Consider the following 22,083-nt stretch of genomic DNA (forward strand, 5'->3'; position numbering starts at 1 on the left):
ATGACCATTTTGGTTGACAAAAAATGTCATAGTATAGTATGACCATTTTGGTTGACAAAAAATGTCGTAGTATAGTATGACCATTTTGGTTGAAATTTTTACACAGTATAGTATGACCATATTTGTTGACAAAAAATGTGATAGTATAGTATGACCAGTTTGGTTGAAATTTTTACACAGTATAGTATGACCATTTTGGTTGACAAAAAATGTCATAGTATAGTATGACCATTTTGGTTGAAATTTTTACACAGTATAGTATGACCATATTTGTTGACAAAAAATGTCATAGTATAGTATGACCATTTTGGTTGACAAAAAATGTCATAGTATAGTATGACCATTTTGGTTGAAATTTTTACACAGTATAGTATGACCATTTTGGTTGACAAAAAATGTCATAGTATAGTATGACCATTTTGGTTGAAATTTTTACACAGTATAGTATGACCATATTTGTTGACAAAAAATGTCATAGTATAGTATGACCATTTTACTTGAAATTTTTACACAGTATAGTATGACCATTTTGGTTGAAATTTTTACACAGTATAGTATGACCATTTTGGTTGAAATTTTTACACAGTATAGTATGACCATTTTGGTTGACAAAAAATGTCATAGTATAGTATGACCATTTTGGTTGAAATTTTTACACAGTATAGTATGACCATTTTGGTTGACAAAAAATGTGATAGTATAGTATGACCATTTTGGTTGAAATTTTTACACAGTATAGTATGACCATATTTGTTGACAAAAAATGTCATAGTATAGTATGACCATTTTGGTTGACATTTTTACACAGTATAGTATGACCATTTTGGTTGACAAAAAATGTCATAGTATAGTATGACCATTTTGGTTGAAATTTTTACACAGTATAGTATGACCATATTTGTTGACAAAAAATGTCATAGTATAGTATGACCATTTTGGTTGAAATTTTTACACAGTATAGTATGACCATATTTGTTGACAAAAAATGTCATAGTATAGTATGACCATTTTACTTGAAATTTTTACACAGTATAGTATGACCATTTTGGTTGAAATTTTTACACAGTATAGTATGACCATATTTGTTGACAAAAAATGTCATAGTATAGTATGACCATTTTGGTTGAAATTTTTACACAGTATAGTATGACCATATTTGTTGACAAAAAATGTCATAGTATAGTATGACCATTTTGGTTGAAATTTTTACACAGTATAGTATGACCATTTTGGTTGAAATTTTTACACAGTATAGTATGACCATATTTGTTGACAAAAAATGTCATAGTATAGTATGACCATTTTGGTTGACAAAAAATGTCATAGTATAGTATGACCATTTTGGTTGAAATTTTTACACAGTATAGTATGACCATTTTGGTTGACAAAAAATGTCATAGTATAGTATGACCATTTTGGTTGAAATTTTTACACAGTATAGTATGACCATTTTGGTTGACAAAAAATGTCATAGTATAGTATGACCATTTTGGTTGAAATTTTTACACAGTATAGTATGACCATTTTACTTGAAATTTTTACACAGTATAGTATGACCATTTTGGTTGAAATTTTTACACAGTATAGTATGACCATATTTGTTGACAAAAAATGTCATAGTATAGTATGACCATTTTACTTGAAATTTTTACACAGTATAGTATGACCATTTTGGTTGACAAAAAATGTCATAGTATAGTATGACCATTTTGGTTGAAATTTTTACACAGTATAGTATGACCATTTTACTTAAAATTTTTACACAGTATAGTATGACCATATTTGTTGACAAAAAATGTCATAGTATAGTATGACCATTTTGGTTGACAAAAAATGTCATAGTATAGTATGACCATTTTGGTTGACAAAAAATGTCATAGTATAGTATGACCATTTTGGTTGAAATTTTTACACAGTATAGTATGACCATTTTGGTTGACAAAAAATGTCGTAGTATAGTATGACCATTTTGGTTGACAAAAAATGTCATAGTATAGTATGACCATTTTGGTTGAAATTTTTACACAGTATAGTATGACCATATTTGTTGACAAAAAATGTCATAGTATAGTATGACCATTTTGGTTGAAATTTTTACACAGTATAGTATGACCATTTTACTTGAAATTTTTACACAGTATAGTATGACCATTTTGGTTGACAAAAAATGTCATAGTATAGTATGACCATTTTGGTTGAAATTTTTACACAGTATAGTATGACCATTTTGGTTGACAAAAAATGTGATAGTATAGTATTACCATTTTGGTTGAAATTTTTACACAGTATAGTATGACCATATTTGTTGACAAAAAATGTCATAGTATAGTATGACCATTTTGGTTGACATTTTTACACAGTATAGTATGACCATTTTGGTTGACAAAAAATGTCATAGTATAGTATGACCATTTTGGTTGACAAAAAATGTCATAGTATAGTATGACCATTTTGGTTGACATTTTTACACAGTATAGTATGACCATTTTGGTTGACAAAAAATGTCATAGTATAATATGACCATTTTGGTTGACAAAAAATGTCGTAGTATAGTATGACCATTTTGGTTGAAATTTTTACACAGTATAGTATGACCATATTTGTTGACAAAAAATGTGATAGTATAGTATGACCAGTTTGGTTGAAATTTTTACACAGTATAGTATGACCATTTTGGTTGACAAAAAATGTCATAGTATAGTATGATCATTTTGGTTGAAATTTTTACACAGTATAGTATGACCATATTTGTTGACAAAAAATGTCATAGTATAGTATGACCATTTTACTTGAAATTTTTACACAGTATAGTATGACCATTTTGGTTGACAAAAAATGTCGTAGTATAGTATGACCATTTTGGTTGAAATTTTTACACAGTATAGTATGACCATTTTGGTTGAAATTTTTACACAGTATAGTATGACCATTTTACTTGAAATTTTTACACAGTATAGTATGACCATTTTGGTTGACAAAAAATGTCATAGTATAGTATGACCATTTTGGTTGAAATTTTTACACAGTATAGTATGACCATTTTGGTTGAAATTTTTACACAGTATAGTATGACCATTTTGGTTGACAAAAAATGTCATAGTATAGTACGACCATTTTGGTTGAAATTTTTACACAGTATAGTATGACCATTTTACTTGAAATTTTTACACAGTATAGTATGACCATTTTGTTTGACAAAAAATGTCATAGTATAGTATGACCATTTTGGTTGAAATTTTTACACAGTATAGTATGACCATTTTACTTGAAATTTTTACACAGTATAGTATGACCATTTTGGTTGACAAAAAATGTCATAGTATAGTATGACCATTTTGGTTGACATTTTTACACAGTATAGTATGACCATTTTACTTGAAATTTTTACACAGTATAGTATGACCATTTTGGTTGACAAAAAATGTCATAGTATAGTATGACCATTTTGGTTGACAAAAAATGTCATAGTATAGTATGACCATTTTGGTTGAAATTTTTACACAGTATAGTATGACCATATTTGTTGACAAAATGGTCATACTAAAGTGTGTAAAAATTGCAAGTAAAATGGTCTTAGACTTCCTTTTCACCACACGCTACAGCAAGAAGGAAGATATGTATTACATACCTGTGTGTAACTCTGTAACTGCAAACTCTGCACACCTGTGGAAGAGAAAGACAGTTGAGTTTTTCTTGCACATCACTCTCACTCTCTGCAGGTGGCAGGGGAGCGCTACGTTTACAAGTTTGTGTGTGAGCCTGAGGCCCTCATCTCCCTGGCTTTCCCTGACAATCAGCGGCCCAGCCTGAAGGCCGAGTTTGAGCGCTACGTCAATGAGGAGGACACAGTGCCCCTGTCTCACCTGGATGAGGGTGTGCCCTACACCGCAGAACAAGCCCCCCAAAACATAGGCCCCCAGCCCTACTCCAAAGGCTACATGTACTAAAGCCAAACTCCACCCTCTCTCCTTTCTTTCCACCTTCAGAAATCATCCTGTTGTACCAACCCATCATCATACACACCCTGAATCCCCATGCACCTCTTGCACATATCCACTCTACCCACTTGTATATAAGGCTATGGTGTTTTTGTTTTTAAATTAATCTCATTAGGGATGTTTTTGTTTTGTTTTTAAAAGAGCTGCATTCCTCTCACATCTGAGGCTTATTCAATCCATACACATGACTGTGGTTGAAGAGATTGCTTAATAAATGCCCATAATACTCAACAGACCTGCAGACTACTCTGTTTTGTCATACACAAATGCACTTTAATTGCTTTCTCACTGAGTTATGTTAGATAGGAAGCTAGCAGCAGGTTAGTTTATCTTAGCATAAAGACTTGAGACTGGTAACCGGCTCATCTCTCCAGTATTTCCTTTGTAGAGATTAAACAAGCCAGATATGATTTTAGGTAAAATGCTGACAGGTGGATCTCTGAGACTTTCTAAGTTAAACTAAACAATCTGCAGCATCACACTTGATGCCACTCTCATGTCTGTGTAGTCAACAATAAATCACTAATACAGCTGAAACGATCAGTCCAGAGACAATTAATTAGCAACTTATTTCACAAACCAGTCATTTTTGATGCAGAATGAGAAACATGCAGTGGTGACAGCTTCTCAAATGTGAGCATTTGGGACTTTTGTTCTTTCATAATTAAAAAAAACGGTAGTTTGAAGATATCACCCTTGGGCTCTATGAAAATATAGTAAGCATTTTTATCTGTTTCACCATTTTATAAAGTAATTGATATACTAAAACTTGCACATCAATAATAATTAGTTTAAACCGTAATCACATAGAATCATTCCAGATTTAGGGATTAACAGAGAAAAGAAAAAAAAAAAACATGCCAATCACAGTGACAAGATTTTAACAGTAAATGTTCACAATCAAGAAGCTTATTGTCAGTCAACAGCTGCATTTTGGTTGTAAACTCATGACTTGATTAACTTCCTGTCAGTCGACTAATCGTTTTAGCAATAATGATTTTTTTTTTTTTTTTTTAAATACATCCTTTGAAAACACCAATAGCAGCTCTAGTAAAGCCCAATTAATGTTTTAGGAGTATGGATTAAATAAACCTATGAGATGAGTCTACCCTCATTATTAGCTGTGCTACTAGTATACAGACTGAAAAATAAAAGACTGACTCACCCTTCTGCCTGGCCAGTGTGGTGGAGGTGTGGATCATCTGCTGGTCAGGGTACCGTATCCATGGTGGCTGCCTTTGTGGACTCTCAGCATTTCACTTGTGCCTGAGGAATATTTAGACAACAATTCCAATCACATTATGTGAAGGAAAATCTGCTCTATGAGAAAACTATCAGTGTTACTCAATAGAGTCCAATCCCAACACACACACAAAAAAAAAAAAAACAGGACACTGAGAAACTGAACTAAATATAAAACCACAGGTGAATTTCAGACTACCTGTCCACGATGCTGAGCAGCTGCTTGACGATGTCCCGAGCTCTTGTTCTGCCAGGAGGTGTAGACAGCCAGCAGCATGAGGTCGTCTCCTTCAGGTCCTTTTCTCAGCCTGGGTTTGTCCTGCAATGAATAATTTTGGTTTGGTTCCTGGTGCATGTTATTTAGGCTTGTTGTCCATCAAAGATCTCAGAAAGATAATGCAGTTAGTCTGATCGTGAATCAAGTAAGTGTAAGTGTATGTTGGTGAGTAGGAGTGATGATGTGTAATAGACATTCACCTTTGGTCTGAGCAGATAACACAGAGACCATCAAGCTCTGTCTTTTTGCTAGAAGACACCTGGATTCCTCTGGAGGCAGATCTTTGCCACTGTGGGAGGTCAGCAGGCATCAAGGCGGTGATCTGCCTTCCTCCATCTGTGTAGGAGAGGAAGTTATGTACATTTCCGGCAAGATCCACCACAAACTCCTGCAATCTACCATTTAATTTCATGAGCTGCAATGACAACGGACGTCCCAAATAGATATTTTTTAGATGAAACTATGAGTCAGAGGTAATGAGCAGGGCTGGGAGGAACTTTAACATCTCAGACACCCCCACAGGCTATGGAAGACAGTGACAGCACATTACGACTGTATGTGTCAGTGTAAACCATTAAGGAAGCCAGATAATCATCTCCAGCCTTTGTATGGTAACAGAAAGTGTGCTGGCAAAAGGCATCAAATATTCTTTTATGTTCTGGACTCAACAAAGATGGTTTTTGTCTCCGAGTTAGGTTGGACGTCATATTTATGGCCATAAAAAGAAAGAAGTCACAGTGTCAGGCTTAGTTACATTTAAATCTGCTGCCTCATTTACAAAGTGTTTACTGGCTCATTAAAAACCTGTAGTCCAGGTACTTACAGTCAGGAACATGATGTGTACTGGGATTGTTGAGAGAACAGGGATGGAGTCCATCTCTGAATGTGAGCAGCCTGTATCACAGCAGAAACAAACAAACTGTATCACAGCAGAAACAAACAATTGTATTATCCAATAATTCGTTTAAAGTTAAATGGACCATTTTTAATCATACAGTGCAATTAAAACAATAAATTACACTTTTTAAAATTTATTTAATTAATTACCCAGTGTAATTTAAAGATTTTAGAAATGTTAGTGTTTTGAAAATAAAATCCACATTTTTAATATCTTTATACTATAAATAGAGCTCAAACCAGAAACTAATCAGTTGGAAAAGTGGTTGTAAATTCAGTGTGTTGACTGATTTAATTGTGGACAGGCCTCCTGTCTTCACTGACATATGTACAAGTCTACATCTTTGATGCTGGAATAGGGAGCCCTTTAATACTGTCTGACCTGTCCTCCTTTCTTATGTGTCCTCAGTTTTTAATCATGCCTTTTCTCTTCATGATTGAAATGTTTTTTTTAAAAAACAACCAGCTGTGTGTTCGTGTCCTGTAATAGTCCAAATCCTCTTCAGGTGGAAGCAGATCTGTGTAAGGGAGCAGCCCTCTCTCTCTCTCTCTCACTGGGGGAACATAATTACAAGTACCCAAGAAAGTTCTCTGTCAGTAACAGATTCTGTAAGTAGGCAGCACTAACCTCCCTGCCTTTGGGAGAAATTTGAATCTAAGATAGATGAGCTCTACTCTCCCTATCTCACATTTTTGGTCTGTTCACTCTTCTAAACATTTCAAATGTGAGTGTTAATTAAACGTGTGGCATCGACAAAGGACCTCTTGTTCAATTCTTTCAAATGATGGATCAATTCATGACTGTCAGGTTGTGGTACGCCCATGACAGGCAGCTTAGTTGGAGAATTGTCCATTTCTGCAATGATCCCTGAGTCTACTAGCTCTTTGACAGTTGCCTCCAAATCTTTCTTAATTTCAGGTTCGATCGGATGTTGGGTTTGGATCATTTTTAAACTTTGCCTGCTCCCGTGCTCTAAGGGCGCCCTCTAACCTTTAACTATCCATAGATATCTGAGATTGGATATAACTTCCTAACCTCACTGAAGGAAAGTATGTGAAGGAGAGGCTCAGATATTTCTGGAAGGGTTTTGACTCTTTCGTCTCTTCATTCTTTATAACAGTTTAACTTCACCATCACTATTACGTCAGATACAACTGGTGTTCCTGAGAGAAACATACTTTCCTTCCCCTGTAGTATCCTCGCTCACCAGACCAACTATTGCAACAAACCATTAACTTCAGTGTAGCAACATATTTACTCTGCACTAAACTCACTTAAACACTAGAGCAGAGTAGGAAAAGAAGCAGTTAAAAAGAAGACTTGGTAATGGGGTCAGATCTCTCCTGTTATCAGACACATCTTTTGCCAGTGGCAGAAAACCAGGTCTTACCTGCCACCAACGCTTGTCCCACAAACATCAGGTCGCTCTGCTGCCACCTGCTGGTCATCTTCAGCTGTGTCTGGAACCTGATGGAGAAATAATTAGTGACACCAGCACAAATATTGATTCATGTTCCCACTAAACAACAAGTGTTTTTTTTACTTTTTACTAGGTTCACCTGAAAATACAAAGGTTTAAATGTGACTTTTACCTTTAGATGAGCTTTACACAGGACCAGACATCAGCTGATGTCTGCTGTAATAAAACACAGAAAATAAGTTATAAACAGATTCATCACATTAAAAGTCTGTAGACGGTTTGTATGAACATGTCTGAGTAACGTACAAAGATATAGAGAAGAAACGTCGGTCAGGGATAATTTGTTTGTTTAGCAAGTCTCTGCTGTTTAGCTCTTCATGCCACCTGACTTCCCACATGGACAGGAAATAGTTCTTCTTCGTCTACTTTGGTCTGAGCGCCAACACTGCAGCGCTGCTGCCCCCTTATGGCCAACAGGCAAATAACAGCGTGCACAGTTGACCAGTTGTATGTGTACATGGAAGTACATTCAGTACTGCGTTTAAGTGCAATCTTCAGGTACTTATACTATACATTTCATGTCATTTTATACTCAACTACATTTCAGCAGATAATCTTTTAGTAAGTGTCACTTTTAAATAAAGTTTCCACCTAAAACATCGTTAAACACAAACTATATCAATAGTTACTATAAGTTCCTTTATTAAAACTAATAATGAATCTTGTTGGTTCCAGTGTAGTTGGTGAATTTACTTTATCGGACTAACATCTACAGATGTTTCTACTGTCTCTTTCCAAAGATTTAACACAACAAAGGTTAAGAAAATTTAACATTTTAATGAGGACACATTGTCATAGTCCCACAGATACATACAGCAAAGATGACAGATACCCAGACAACTGAGTGCAAGCTGTCCCAGTACAAAATCTATCAAACATATACACTGTTCCAGTCTGACACTGAAGTACTCTCTGGTCAAACGTAAAGGCCTGATCCAATAACCTCATGCTATTAAAAAGTACTGTCAGTCCACCGTTTTGTGTTCTCTCCTCACAGACTAAAGTGGATGTTTTCCTTCTGTTCCTGCTTTAGTGCTATAAAAAGTCAAATTAGCTCTGGGTGTTCCAAATCCAATGAAGCTAAAGTTTCCATCCAAATCCAGACACAATAATGTAGAAACAATTTTAACAGAGTGATGACACAAAGTTCAAGCAGCAACATCTGGACACGTGTCCAGTGGTGGTCCAGGAGTCAAGTGACATAAATCAGCGGCGCCTGAAGGCACGAGAGATTCTCCAGGCGTTGGGTTCCTCGTAGCGATTGTACAGAGGCTCGAGACGCTGCTGTTTCTTCTGCTTGCTGAGGCGTGTGGGGTCAGACACTTTGAAGAAGGCTGGAGCAAACTCCACCAGCCAGCGGGGGTCGATTGTGGTCACTTCTCTCATGTACTCCTTTGTGGTCAGCACCAACTCATGGTACACAACCCTGTTGGAAGAAAAAAAAAAAAAACAGAAACCACAAAGTGAATTTTAAATTCTCTTAAAATGTATTTCTTATTTCTTTGACTAAAAGCATGAAGAAGCCATCGTACCACTCAGGCTGGCGGTTGAACAGAGCACTAGAAGGGTGAATGTACACAACTTGCTGGTCTATGAGGGTTCTGTAGCCCTCTTGAGGATCCTTTTTTGCAGCATTCCTAAAGAAGCCACTGCAGATGGCTTTCTGCACTCGGACTGTGGCTTTGCCACAAGATACCACGTCCAGTTTATGCCTGGAGAGAAAAAGGCATGTTGGATTTTAATAAGAACTCAACAGGATTTAAATGAAATTCTTGTTTTATGGCAAACCTGACTCCATAATACCTGTCCATGATGCCCAGCATCTGTTTGCGGATGTCCTGGGCCCTGCGCAGGGAACGGGCCTGGATGAAGTTCTCATAACACCAGGGGTTGGAGAACTTGTTGTTCTTCCATGAGTTGTAGACAGCCAGCAGGGTCAGGTGGTCTCCCTCAGGCTGGTGAAACTTCGCTTTCTTCTGGTCAGCCAAAGCCTGCTTGTCCTTTAACACAAGAACGTATGAGAGAAAGAATAAAACATGATTAATGGAGCAGAAGCTGTGACAGGCACTGTGTGTTATTTCATTTAAAAAACAGTGACGAGGAGCAAACCTAAATAAAATACTTTTTTTTAACTTTCCACCAACTGTGAGAAGCAATGCCACTGGTCCTAAACTATGTACGAAAACCTCAGGAGACATGTGGCACTGTGAACACACCTTAGGCCTGTAGAAGACATTTTGCACAGACAGCATTGACACAATGGTGAGCATCTCTTCACTGCAGCCCAGATGTACTGACATGATCAGCATCTTGCACAGCATCGGCTCCAGAGGGAACTCAGCCATCTACCAGACAGGAAAACAAGATAAATTTATCTGGAAATGAATGACAGAGGAAAAAGACAAAGTGACCTACATTCACACAATGAGTTGATTCTATCAACTGCAGACATATGAGCCCATATAGGTTCCTTACCCTTCTGCCAAGCCGTGTGAGTAAACCTTCATCGTCCAGAGCTCCCAGAGTGTAGAGCTGCTCCATGGCTGTGATCAGCGTCTCCATTGGAGGAGCATCCATGAAGTCAAAGGACAGGAGGTCATTGATGCCCATCGCCTGGAAGAAACACAAATAAAAGATAAAAGAAGAGACCATTAAAATTAAGGTTTGAATTAAAAAAAAAACTAATCTTCAAGACAGAGAGAGCTGCAACTTGTGGTCATCTTTTTTTTTTTTTAAATTGTACTTAGATGCTTTTGCACCACAAACTTTCCACCTCTACTGAAAAGATGAAGTGTGCACACCACCCTGTGACTCATGCAGAATCTTGCACATCAGAGGGTCAGTTATTAGACAGGAAGAGATATTCTGTTTCAACGCTCTCTGAGGGGGCAATAAAAGCTTCTCTGTGATCTTTCATTACCACCTTCTTTGCTTTGATATCTGAGCTACGTGTCTGCACTGTTCACCCTGAATAGCATGAGATCAGGTTCTGTGTATAATGTGTTGAACTAGAAGTAGCACGTTGGCTGCGGAGTGACTGTACCTTCAGGGACAGCACAGTGCTGGCCAGATTAGTTCTCTGGATCTCAGGCACGTTGGTCGTGAGCATCTCATCTCTGTAGGCTCTCTCAGTGTAGAGCCTGTAGCACTTCCCTGGACCTGTTCTGCCGGCTCGGCCTGCCCGCTGCTTGGCCTGGGCCTACATTTGGACGGATAAAACCACTTCAAATAAAGTCTCTCAAAATATTTATCCAGATATTTAATTTTTTGGATTTTAGTAATAATGTGCCCAAGGAAAAAAAAAAAAAAAAAAAAATCAGTACTGTCAATGACATCACAGATATTATACCTGTGAGATGGGAGTCACCACCAGTTGGTCGATACCAGTCTTAGAGTTGTAGACTTTCTGCTTGACAAAGCCAGGGTCTACGACGTAGTAGATTCCATCTATCGTCAGGGATGTTTCTGCAATGTTTGTAGCAATGACCACCTACAGAAAATAAAGGAGGGATTAAAGGTTGTTCCACATTTGCTTCGAAGTCAAACTTATAGATATACAGATTAAAATCACTGTGCACTAAACTTAACCTAAGAACACTTATAGGACAATAAAGGCACCTTTCTGCTGCCTGGAGGTGCAGGATCAAAGATTCTGGTCTGCATCTCACTGGGCAGAGCAGAATACACTGGCAGAATAATGAGTTCAGGAACATCCGGCCCCAGCGACTTCATTCTCTCATACAGGATCTCACAGGCCGTGTCGATCTCCTCCTGTCCGGTGAGAAACACCAGGATGTCACCTGGAGAGACGAGCGAGGACGAGAACGTTGAGAACAAAACTCTGCTGGTGAAAAGACGACTTGTGTTTGAGAGAATATGAAATCATACCTGGAGGTTCAGTCAGGTGGATCTGCATGACAGTGATGAGACTGGCATCCAGATAGTCTGTCTCAGGTTCTTTGGTGTAAAGAACCTCCACTGGATACGTTCGTCCAGGGATGGTGAAGATGGGCGCTTCATAGAAATACTGAGAGAACTTCACGGCGTCCAGTGTAGCTGATGTTACGATCAGCTTCATGTCAGTGCGTTTCTGTACAGTCTGAAAAAAAAAAATCAACAAATACTCAGCACCAGTTTCATTTTCTCTGCTCCTCTGGTCTGTGAACCTGTATGAACATTAACTCATGTGGTTTACCTTCTTGAGTAAACCAAAGAGAACATCAGTGTGGATTGTCCTCTCATGGGCTTCGTCCAACATGATAATGGCGTACTGTCCCAACTCCGAGTCGATCAAACACTCTCTCAGCAACATACCGTCTGTCATGTACTTGATCACGGTCTCTGGGCTGGTGCAGTCCTCAAAACGGATGGTGTAACCAACCTGGAACAAAACCAAATATTATTCTATCTGAACTTTCTGGAAACTTCATTTATAGAGGCCAAAGGTTTACTTAAAGGATTTGACCACTCACCTCTTGGCCTAGACAGCAACCATACTCCTCAGACACTCTTTTGGCCACTGACATGGCGGCCACACGTCGGGGCTGCGTACAGCCGATCTTCCCTCTGGTGGTGTAACCTGCCTCTGCCAGGTACTGAGTGATCTGCGTGGTCTTTCCAGACCCCGTCTCTCCAATCACAATCAAAATCTGGTTGTCATGAACAGCCTGTGACAGATGAAGAAAAATACAGCAAAGGTCACAGACCAAAGAGGCAAAATGCCTTTCCCCTTTTGTACATTATCCTTATTAGAACAGGAACAAAGTTACAGAGGTATAAATAAATTAAACTACAATCAACACCTCATCATGGCATCTGCATCTGTCTTTAATAACATGTTTCCCTAAGGGTTGTTTGATATTTCTTTTATCAGAACATTTAAAAAGCAAATTAATCAAAAATGGAGGCAGAGGCAGGAATCTGGTGATTTATGTTTGCAAGTTGTTTCCATGTCACACATCTCAAAGCATAAATGAACTTAAGCATCAACATCAGCTTGTTAAACGATAATCACATTTTCAATAGGCTGTAATCAGAATCAATTATAAGCTCCCATCTGAAGCTGTGACAAACCTGAATGAGCTGCTCCTTTAGCCTGTAGATGGGCAGGCTCTCCCTCTGCTCCAGAATGGAGAGCTGGGTCTTCTTTCCATAAGAGGCCTTGTTACCCCCGAAGGCATGCTTCTTCCACTCTGGGATGTCATTGGGCATCATGCCAATGCCTCGCATGTTGGCTGCAATCTGCCTTCCGTCAGCTGTAAAGTAAGAGTGGAGGTGTTTTTGATTGTCAAACACTGCAACTAAAATCTAATCACACCAGTAACTACACCCCTGACAGATCTGTGCGGTTATGGCAGAATAACGATAATCCCTGGAAAGTGTGGAGACCACCTGGGGGGCATTTATACACACTGAGCCATGACTATTCCATCTGGTCAGAATCATGGCTGCAGGAAGCCAGATAACCATTTTCAGTACTGAGAAGCCTGAGGGTTGGTGTTTTCTGTCTCATGTCTAAGAAGGGCCTTTGGTTTTAAAGGAGCAGGGCTAATTCAGGCTACACTGTGAACTGGGTTCTGATATCTAAAGATTAAGCACCAGAAGCAAAGCTCAAACCTGAAATATATTCAAATGATATGCTAATTTCAAGATGTTCTTATGCCTACATGCTGATCATACTTTACCAACAGCACCTGTGACTTAGAAATTACTTCATGTGCAAATCTAATGATTTCTAACCATCTGGCAGCGGGTCGACCCAGTGTTTATTCAGTCCCATGGGGATGGAATCCATCTCTGCCTCTCGTGCAGCCTGTTTCAGTTCTCGCCTCTCCTTAGCCAAAGCGCTCTGCATCATGGCCGCCTGGGACAGCGAGCCATCTGGATTCTGTGGACAGTAGAGGACGGACAAAGGGGGTCACTTTTATTTTAACAATCTATGTATTTATGTAGATGCGTGATAGCACAGCTTCCAAGTCAGCTAGACAAGAACAATTCATTCATTTCTAATATTCATTCTACTAGTTATTTACATCTCCTGCTAATTAAAAAGCACACACTGACACACATCTTCAATAAATCTTTCATTCACTTAGTAAGAAATGGTTTTATTTACCTTAACGATCTTGACGGGGCTCATGTCCATGCTTTGTTTGGTGTGTCCTCTCAGGAACGGAGGCTCTTCTTCAACCAGCTCTATTTCCAAGTCTTCATCTGAAAGACAGAGACACAAACAAATCAGCAAGTAGCCGACCCTGTTACACACCATTTCACATGAATGTTTCAGGAAAAAAAAGTTTAGACACATCCAATATGTAACACGTTAAACTGACAATCATACTTCTTACCCTCTTCATCATCAACTTTAGGAAGGATGCCTGTCTCATCATCAAAATCAGGGAACTCTTCTTTGGACAAGACATTGGCAGCGATCATCTGAGGGCAGACAAACAGTGTGTGTGCTTTAATATGAATCATAAAATCAGCCTTAAAAAGGGATTCAGTGTTCTCTTTCTTAAGCTGCCTCTAACATTGTGACTTGTGTGCACAAAACAAAAGCCCACCTGTTTGATCTCCCACTTCTCTGGGTCAGAAATTTTGGTGAGCCTCTTGCGCTCCAAGGTGTCATCCTGCTCTAGTTCAGGGGCATGGCCCAGGTTCAGGTTACTTGGGCGGTCAGGGTTCCTCATGGATATCTCGTCCCCTCCATCTGGACCCGCATTCCTCCTCCTGTTAGGGTTTAGGTCTTCTCCTGTCTCTTGGTCCACATCCTGGCAAAGATAAGGAGGAAGAAATTAGAAATTGTATGTGCTCACAATGGAAAGAATAAGTCTAGGCTTAAACACAGTATGATGAACTGCAGTGCATTACATAGAAAGTGTCTCTCTTATTCATCCTATCCTCAGTGAGATAAATATATTGATTTTGACAATGTTGCATTAGACTGACTAGCTAAGCTAAGCTAAACTGGCAACTGAGTGTTTATGGCTGATCTTACCTTCATACTGAGGCTGGTCTTGGAGCCAGTGAATGAGAGCACCTTGACTTTGACTCTTTGGCCTTTGCTGACAACATCAGCCACATTGGCCACGCGTCCCTCTCGACGCAGCTCTGAAATGTGGACTAAACCCTCCCATCGTTTCCTAAAAATAGTACAAACAGAATAACAGCCAGAAGAACCGGATGAATACTGCTCCATGTACTGTATATGCACCATGAAAACACCAGAAACTGTTTAGTGCAATTTACAGAATACATTTCTTGATTTGAACAAAAGAGTGTTTCATATAGTAAACTGTGGACTAGGTAACCAGCTGGAAGTTAAAATTGGTGACTTCATACTAACCTCAGTCCTTCTAGCTGGACAAAACATCCAAACTGCATGATACTGGTTACTTTGCCATTATAGATGTCACCAACAGAAGGCTCCTCGGGAGGAGGCCGGTCCACATGTTTGTCCTTCCAGCGGTCAGATTCTCTGTCTCTCGGGCTAGGTGAGCGATCACTCCAGCGGGAAGACTTGTCTCTTCTTTTGCCACGATCTCTGTCTCTATCTCTATGCCCATCACGGTCTCTGGAACGAGACCTGGATCTAGAACGTGACCGAGAGCGATGTCGTCTCTTCTTGTCCTTCTCCCGGTCTCGGTCTCTGTGCCGGTCTTTTTCTCTGCTTCTGCTGCGACTTCGGCTGTGGCGCCTGCTCTTTTCTGACCTGTGCGAAGTGGAAAGATGACATAATACTAAGCATCTCAAGCTGTTGTTGACATGCAGTAGAGAAAGTTGAATTCACAGTGTGTAATAGTTAGTTGTGGCAATCATCTGTCCTATACTGACAAACAAAATATTACTTTAAAAGTTAAAGGCAAATAAAATGCAACCAGCACATATATAGTCATCTTACCTGCTCTTGCTGCCTTTGGAGTCTGTCCCACTGACACTGGGCATAAACATCTCCAGCTCTTTCATGGCATCAGCTGCTACTTTCACATCATCTTCATCCAGTAGCTTCTGGGAATACGAGAATAAAGTAGTAACAGTGTTAAAATCTTTTGTTTTAGCATCATGGTAAGATTTGAAATTCAGACACATCTCCAAGTACAGGCAGCAGCATCATTAACAATCAGTTCACACAATGGTACCTAATTACTTTTCCTCACAGAGGGAACTGTGAGAAAAGCTGTTTCTAACACTCACAGCAAGATACAGACTTATCTAAGCTCTATTGTAAGTCCAAATTTAACAGTATGCTGCAATAGTACACCATGATTTATTCATCAAATATTTTCAAATAACTCTTAGTCTAAGGTTGTTTCTAGTAATCTTGTATACAGTCCATAGTTAAAATTACAAATTACTGCAGTTATTAATTTAAAAAAAGTCAGTCACACCTTATCAGTTGGTGTTTAAAGACTAGTGCTAATGAGACGATCACATCAACTCCCTTCACCCTATTTAAACACAGTGTCCAGGACTTACTGACAGATTACTCGTGAAAGTGGCAAAACTATCTCTCCTGATAAAAAAAACTACACTTACACACAACTTGCAGAGATGCGGTGTGCTTATTCAAAGACGCCTAGTTAAGGTGCAAATATAACACAATTCATCACTGGTGCAATCCTGTACTATATTAACAGAAAAACAATCAATGTGTGTGTTTGTAGAGTAAAGAAGCCATTACAATTCAAACAAATATCACCAACAAATAATGCATTAAAGTCATGTACCTTTGGTGCAGGGTCATTAGGTCTGCACAGCGCAGGAAACATCTCCTTCAGCCTCTCCTTCTCAGTCATGGGTTTGACCAAAGCCTCAGAGGCTGTACATGGGTGGAAATTCATAGTTTTGATTATTGCAAAGGAAGAAATGCATGAAAAAACAAAGTAACACAACACAAACAAGCTATTTGAAATATATTAATTAGATATTTGGCGATGAAAGTAAAGATTATTATTTAAAACACCCACACGATTCAAACACATGAATTTACCTTTACTTGTAGATGCTTCTGATGGAGGTCGCATAGTCTGAATGAGCCTAAGCAGATTACTGACGAGAGAATCCTACAATGAACAAAAACAGACGAAAAAACGGTTGAAACTAAAAATCGCTTCCTGACTGTTCGTTAAGATTGATGGTTTGATGAACTTACGGTAAACTCGGCTCCATTTTGAATCAGAAGAGTTTTGAATCCGTCAAAGCTCTGTTGTTTTTCTGCGAGGCTGATGACAAACTCCGCTGTAAAGTATCAACACAACAAATTAGCTGGACGCTAACGCGAATCCACGTTTGGGCAGCGTTGTAAAAAAAGGACAACCATAAGACGGTACCAGAAGCTTACAAGTCTACGAAATGTTACGTGTCCGATGGAAACAACAAACAAAGTATTTAAAATGTCAGAAAACCAAGCAGAAACCACTTCTATCGACATTTACCGCTGTGGCTAGCTAACGTTAGCATACACTACGTTAGCCACTTAGCCTTTTTCGGCTACAGCAGCTGGTTGGTCCAAACACAAACCTAAGTCTTTGTCGCTTATCCCCAGATGGTTGTCGAGCTCCGTGCAAACCTTGGACACCAAAGACAAATATTCGAGCTGCGATAACTCGTCAACTCCGCCGTCTGCCATTTCCCACGAGCTTTGTTTACGTTCAGTGGAGGTAAACGCCAACGACCATATTGGTTGTAGGCAACTTCCGCTTTCGTCCTTAACGGAAACACGTAAGACGTTCCTGTGTTAGAGCTACGTGCCGCACTGTGGCGCTAAAATGTCTAAAATTAAATTTCTAATAGCGCCACTGATTTTTAATGCATAAAGGGAAAGTACCACAAAAATAATTAGAAAGCACATTGTTATTTATTTTTATTGTTTTTTTATTTTGAATACCACATTAAAATGCTAGTCGATTTAAACTGGCCTGTATGATGATATTTTATCAAGGAAACAGGCTTTGTCTTCATTTTTCACTTTAGAGTTTAAGGAATTCAGAATCAGAAGTAGATCTGAACACTAACATTTAAAATATAGGTTCATGTGGCCATGTAAAGAACTGGAGGACATATAAACAGTGAATCATGCTCCTCAATGCTCCTCCTGTTCATACTGGCCTTGACCTCACTAATGCTCTTACAGCTCAATGGGAGTAAATCTGTGCACCCGGCTTTCAGAATCTGCTAGAACTATGCGCTATGGGTGAAATATTCATGTACTTTTGCCCTTGTAGCTGGTCACATTAAAAAGTAATTCTTTAAAAATTACACCAGACATATGCACTGGCTGCTACTGTGCCCAGCTTTTAGCAATTACTCACCCTATAAGTCTTAAACACTTAGCTCAGACTTCCACTTGGACATCCTCTCTGGCTTTGTCTTGGCCAACACACAAGTGTTACTACATGCAGTCATTATTTATGATTTTGTGCTCGCTAACAGGTTTTGACTCATGGAGACTTGAAAGTGTTTTAGAGCAGAAGTGGAAACCAGTAAATCAAGATTGTCTCGCTTCATATGACTGTCGCAGGCATTGTAATGTATTGTATAAGGTGAATGGTGTTTATGTTGGGAGGATATGTTGATATGCAGGACATGGAGACATCCTTCCTCCCCTTGTTCTGGGTTAACCCGTCCTCAGCTCTTTGACCCAGTGCCGCCCACATATTCACATGTTCCACATACTTCCCTCTATCTGTGTCTGGTTCTCTCCTTGCAGACCCCTCATGGCTAATCTCCTTATTAAATTTAATCCTTATTTCTCGTCTATAAACACACCACTTATTAACCGGAATAATCCTTAATTCCTGATCAAGTAACCTTTCATGATTTCACACACAACCTCTGTCATTTTCTAATTTAGGCTTAAATCTGCACGTGTCTTGCTATGATCCACCAGATGAGCATTGAAGCTCCGTAATCTTTGGTAATTATTGTTGCTTCACTTCACATTTCTCACATTCCCACTCTCACCTCTTTAAAAGCAACATTATATTTTTATGTCTTCCTACATTATATTGACTCAGGCAGTAATGGATTCTCTCAGAGAGGCTTTCATCGCAGGAGGTTGTTTTCTCAGAAGTCCCCGATGATCTTTTCCAAATCAATGCATTTCTCCTCCTTGTACTGTTCAAAACACAATCTGGAACTTATTAGGCTGTTTGGCATATGTGTGCTCTCTTTGTAAAGGAAAATACATATTTAATACAAGTCCAAAAGAACTCGAGTGTAATAAACACCACACATTCATGGAATATTTTTTGCACACAAGAATAACAGAAAAGTCCAGAGCTTATACATTCTGTGGCCTAAAAAGTATGGACAACATTACACCCATATATGATTGTTGAGAGCATGTGGCAAGAGCATGAATGAGGTCCAGCACTGATGTTGGACCTTTGCTCCAGGTTGTCCTAGACCGTGGAGGCCATTACTTTTACTTAGCATGAAGACTAGAGGCATTTATCTAGTTGCTGAAGTCATGTATTATCACAAAATGTCTTAAGTTTCTTTCTAAAAGTTAGACTGGAAGCTTGATACCACTCATTGCTGTCTGTTAACATGGAGGCTGTTACCTTTAGCAGGCAAACAGAAAGCTAATAAACACACTGCTCCTCTTCTTCCAGCACTGCAACAAATATAAGATGTGGTTTTTTTACTTAGCTGTGGTGCAACGAGCCCACGTGTTAAAAAACAACAGTTTATCCATCAGCATCTCCTTGACATCAGGACCCCACAACATCACTGCACCTGTTGTTCACCAACAGACATAAATTCCCATAAAACCACCAAGAGTTGTTGACTTTGTGTGTGGATTAGACAGTTAATAAGAAGATTAACCAAAATGTCAAACTATCTCTTTAAAACAGCCCCAGACCAATAGTATATATGTTAAAACTGTTTGCTGTCCACGTTCATCTGGTGATATAGTGAATCTAGAATTACACAAAAAGTCGGTTTTAAGTAAGAACAACAGAAACATGATATTGGAACAGGTGGGAACATTCTGCTACTTTAGATTCATTTACGCTCATTGCTTCAGACCCAGTCACTGTTTACAGAAATGCTCCTCAAACACACCCCTGCTCTCCTTTCCCCATGTGGTGCAGGCTATGTGCATATTTTGGAGGATGGGACTGTTCGGGGCAGATCTCTCTCTCTCTGCCGTCCTCGTCTGACCTGAGTTGACGGGAAGCAGGGATATGTATGGGCAACAGGAAGGGGAGGAGGTGAGCTCACTCTTACATAAGTGAGCTCACTAATGTATACAGAAGCCATACGACATGTATATAGCTGCCCTTGATGTTGTTCCAAGGGTGGATGCATAATTTCTGTAGTGAGTGGTGATGACAGAAAACAGGGAGAGACTTTGAGGATAAGACAGACTGAGAAATAGAGATGAGTAAAAAAAAAAAAAAAAGAGCGACTGTTGGAGCTGATCCCATGCAAGATTCTTTAGACGGAGAAAGTGTGTGTACAAGAAAGTGAAAGAGAGAGGGGGAGGTATTAGCAGGCCTTCCTGCCTCCCCTGGGTCTCAATAGTCAGATTTGCATTCCTCTACTCCACTGTCCTGGTGCACAACACACATGTTGCATGAGTTTTTTTAGACATTTTTGCAAAAAAAGAGTAGAAACAGGTGAGGATGAAGAGTTTTGCTGCTGGCTGATATGCTCACACCATGGACAGCACAGCATGTGCTTTGTGTAGCTGTGGTTGTGTGCATTTGTGGCCCTGTGCACATGAGATCAGCCAGAGAAAGGTTTTCTGCAAACAGTCTGAGATTATGCTGCATACTGCACAGCTGGCTGCAATGTTCTCATGCTGCTGAGTGGAAAATTCCTACTATGACGGAGCACAGAACCATGAAGTGTGTGTGCACATGAGAGAGAGAAGAAGAGGGAGGAAAGGAGGAGGGTGATCGGATGGGGGCTGGGCTGTCGTCCAAACAGCTAGTGAGGGATTGGTTGGCGTAAAAGCTGCCTTTGTGAGATCACAGCCCCCACAACAGCTTCCACCCACATGGTGGACTTGATGTGAAAACATCCACTCTGCCTACACCAAAATAACAACAACGTGCTCTGAAGACTCTCACATCACCTGCTGCACTCAAACAGGCCCAGCTAACCAGAAAAGTAACAGGAATCACAGTTCATACACATGTGGTTACTTCCTGTAAGACCGAAGTGCATACGATGAGAAACCACACTGATTTGCAGGCCACCTATCTGACAGTCACTAACAGCGACTGTTGTTATGTAGGGAGCATGAAAATGTGGTAGGATCATAAACATTGTTCTGAGAAGCCGAGAAGTGGAGCAGAAAAACAAAACAAATAGTCTGTAAGCGGCAAAAAGGGTGAAGTTACTATCTTTAAAGTAATAACATAAACTGCTTCCTAACAGAAAAAGGGGACAGGATTCAATGATCTCAAATACATAAAATGTAGTGTTTTTATTTACTTCATGTTTGCATGTATCAAGCCATGTGAAATGATCTGACATGAAAGCTGCTGCTTATCTATAATTTCAGGATTGAACAAGGATGTTTTTTGGAAAAGTTGGTAAAAGTTAACATGTTGGAAATTGTTTTCTCACAGGACAGTGACAAAATGCTCCATCACTCAACCAGCAGGTGGCAGCACACAGTTGCACTCGACACGTCACCCTCAAGTGACCAAATCATGACCCTTCACTGCAGACACATTATCGTTTACATTTCCATATGCCACAGGTCAGACTCCAGCGTTTTGAACAAGACACCAAGGACTGACAACCTTAAATCTTATTTTACATGGTTCATTTTTGACTTGCAAGGTTTTGATGAAGACATATTCCACTTTATTTGTGCTGTGAGTTTAAGGTGTCACAAGGCTTTGTACAATTTACTGAGCTGCTGGCAGAATTAGCAGTCATGGCCTTGTGACCAGCTGTCTCTCTGAGAAACCTCACAGCGACATCCCATCTGATCTGCTGATAAGTCAGATAGGATGTGCTGATGAAGTGAACAGTGCTGCCAGTGTCCGTCTTTCCACTCTGACACTGGATTTGAGCAGAAAAACCCTGTTTACTCCTCATTTAGTCATTATCTCAGCCCACTGACTTTACATCCTTTTGCTGCATGCAAGTTTAAAAGCGCATTGTTTTTCAATTATGCAGATTTCTTCACCAAAGGGAGGTGCTCGCACGCCGCTGGCAAACA

At 39.4% G+C, this 22,083-nt stretch overlaps 2 protein-coding genes and 1 long non-coding RNA gene across 6 annotated transcripts in view; 1 reads left to right on the plus strand and 2 right to left on the minus strand.

The window, feature by feature from the left end:
- etv4 (ETS variant transcription factor 4) overlaps positions 1-4,233 on the plus strand; it is a 38,731-nt gene extending 34,498 nt beyond the window's left edge. For all 3 annotated transcript variants that reach the window (XM_026314799.1, XM_026314798.1, XM_026314800.1), the window contains one exon: positions 3,720-4,233. In XM_026314799.1, the coding sequence (XP_026170584.1) occupies positions 3,720-3,947 (228 nt within the window). In that variant the 3' untranslated portion in view covers positions 3,948-4,233. The remainder of the gene's footprint in view (positions 1-3,719) is intronic.
- LOC113135138 (uncharacterized) lies at positions 3,531-8,287 on the minus strand. Of its 2 annotated transcripts, none has more exons than XR_003296131.2 (8): positions 8,142-8,287; positions 8,008-8,051; positions 7,806-7,882; positions 6,341-6,411; positions 5,718-5,853; positions 5,440-5,586; positions 5,164-5,264; positions 3,531-3,663 (listed from the first exon to the last, which is right to left on the minus strand). It is a non-coding gene; the product is annotated as an uncharacterized LOC113135138 (long non-coding RNA). The 2 variants fall into 2 exon arrangements; XR_003296130.2 differs by having other exon boundaries at positions 3,533-3,663; positions 5,440-5,559; positions 8,142-8,270.
- Positions 8,288-9,101: 814 nt separating this feature from the next.
- Positions 9,102-21,959, minus strand: dhx8 (DEAH (Asp-Glu-Ala-His) box polypeptide 8). Its single transcript, XM_026316105.1, has 24 exons — positions 21,771-21,959; positions 17,415-17,601; positions 17,047-17,132; positions 16,885-16,957; positions 16,622-16,713; positions 15,796-15,902; positions 15,241-15,606; positions 14,893-15,037; positions 14,459-14,665; positions 14,243-14,330; positions 14,011-14,108; positions 13,635-13,782; positions 12,969-13,150; positions 12,368-12,562; positions 12,091-12,276; positions 11,784-11,994; positions 11,514-11,695; positions 11,245-11,385; positions 10,939-11,094; positions 10,371-10,508; positions 10,112-10,240; positions 9,699-9,895; positions 9,428-9,607; positions 9,102-9,321 (listed from the first exon to the last, which is right to left on the minus strand). The coding sequence occupies exons 1-24, from the start codon at positions 21,957-21,959 to the stop codon at positions 9,102-9,104; spliced, it is 3,903 nt and encodes a 1,300-aa protein (XP_026171890.1).
- Positions 21,960-22,083: the final 124 nt, after the last annotated feature.

The sequence above is a fragment of the Mastacembelus armatus genome, chromosome 19, assembly GCF_900324485.2.
Source record: "Mastacembelus armatus chromosome 19, fMasArm1.2, whole genome shotgun sequence".
Classification (NCBI taxonomy): domain Eukaryota; kingdom Metazoa; phylum Chordata; class Actinopteri; order Synbranchiformes; family Mastacembelidae; genus Mastacembelus; species Mastacembelus armatus.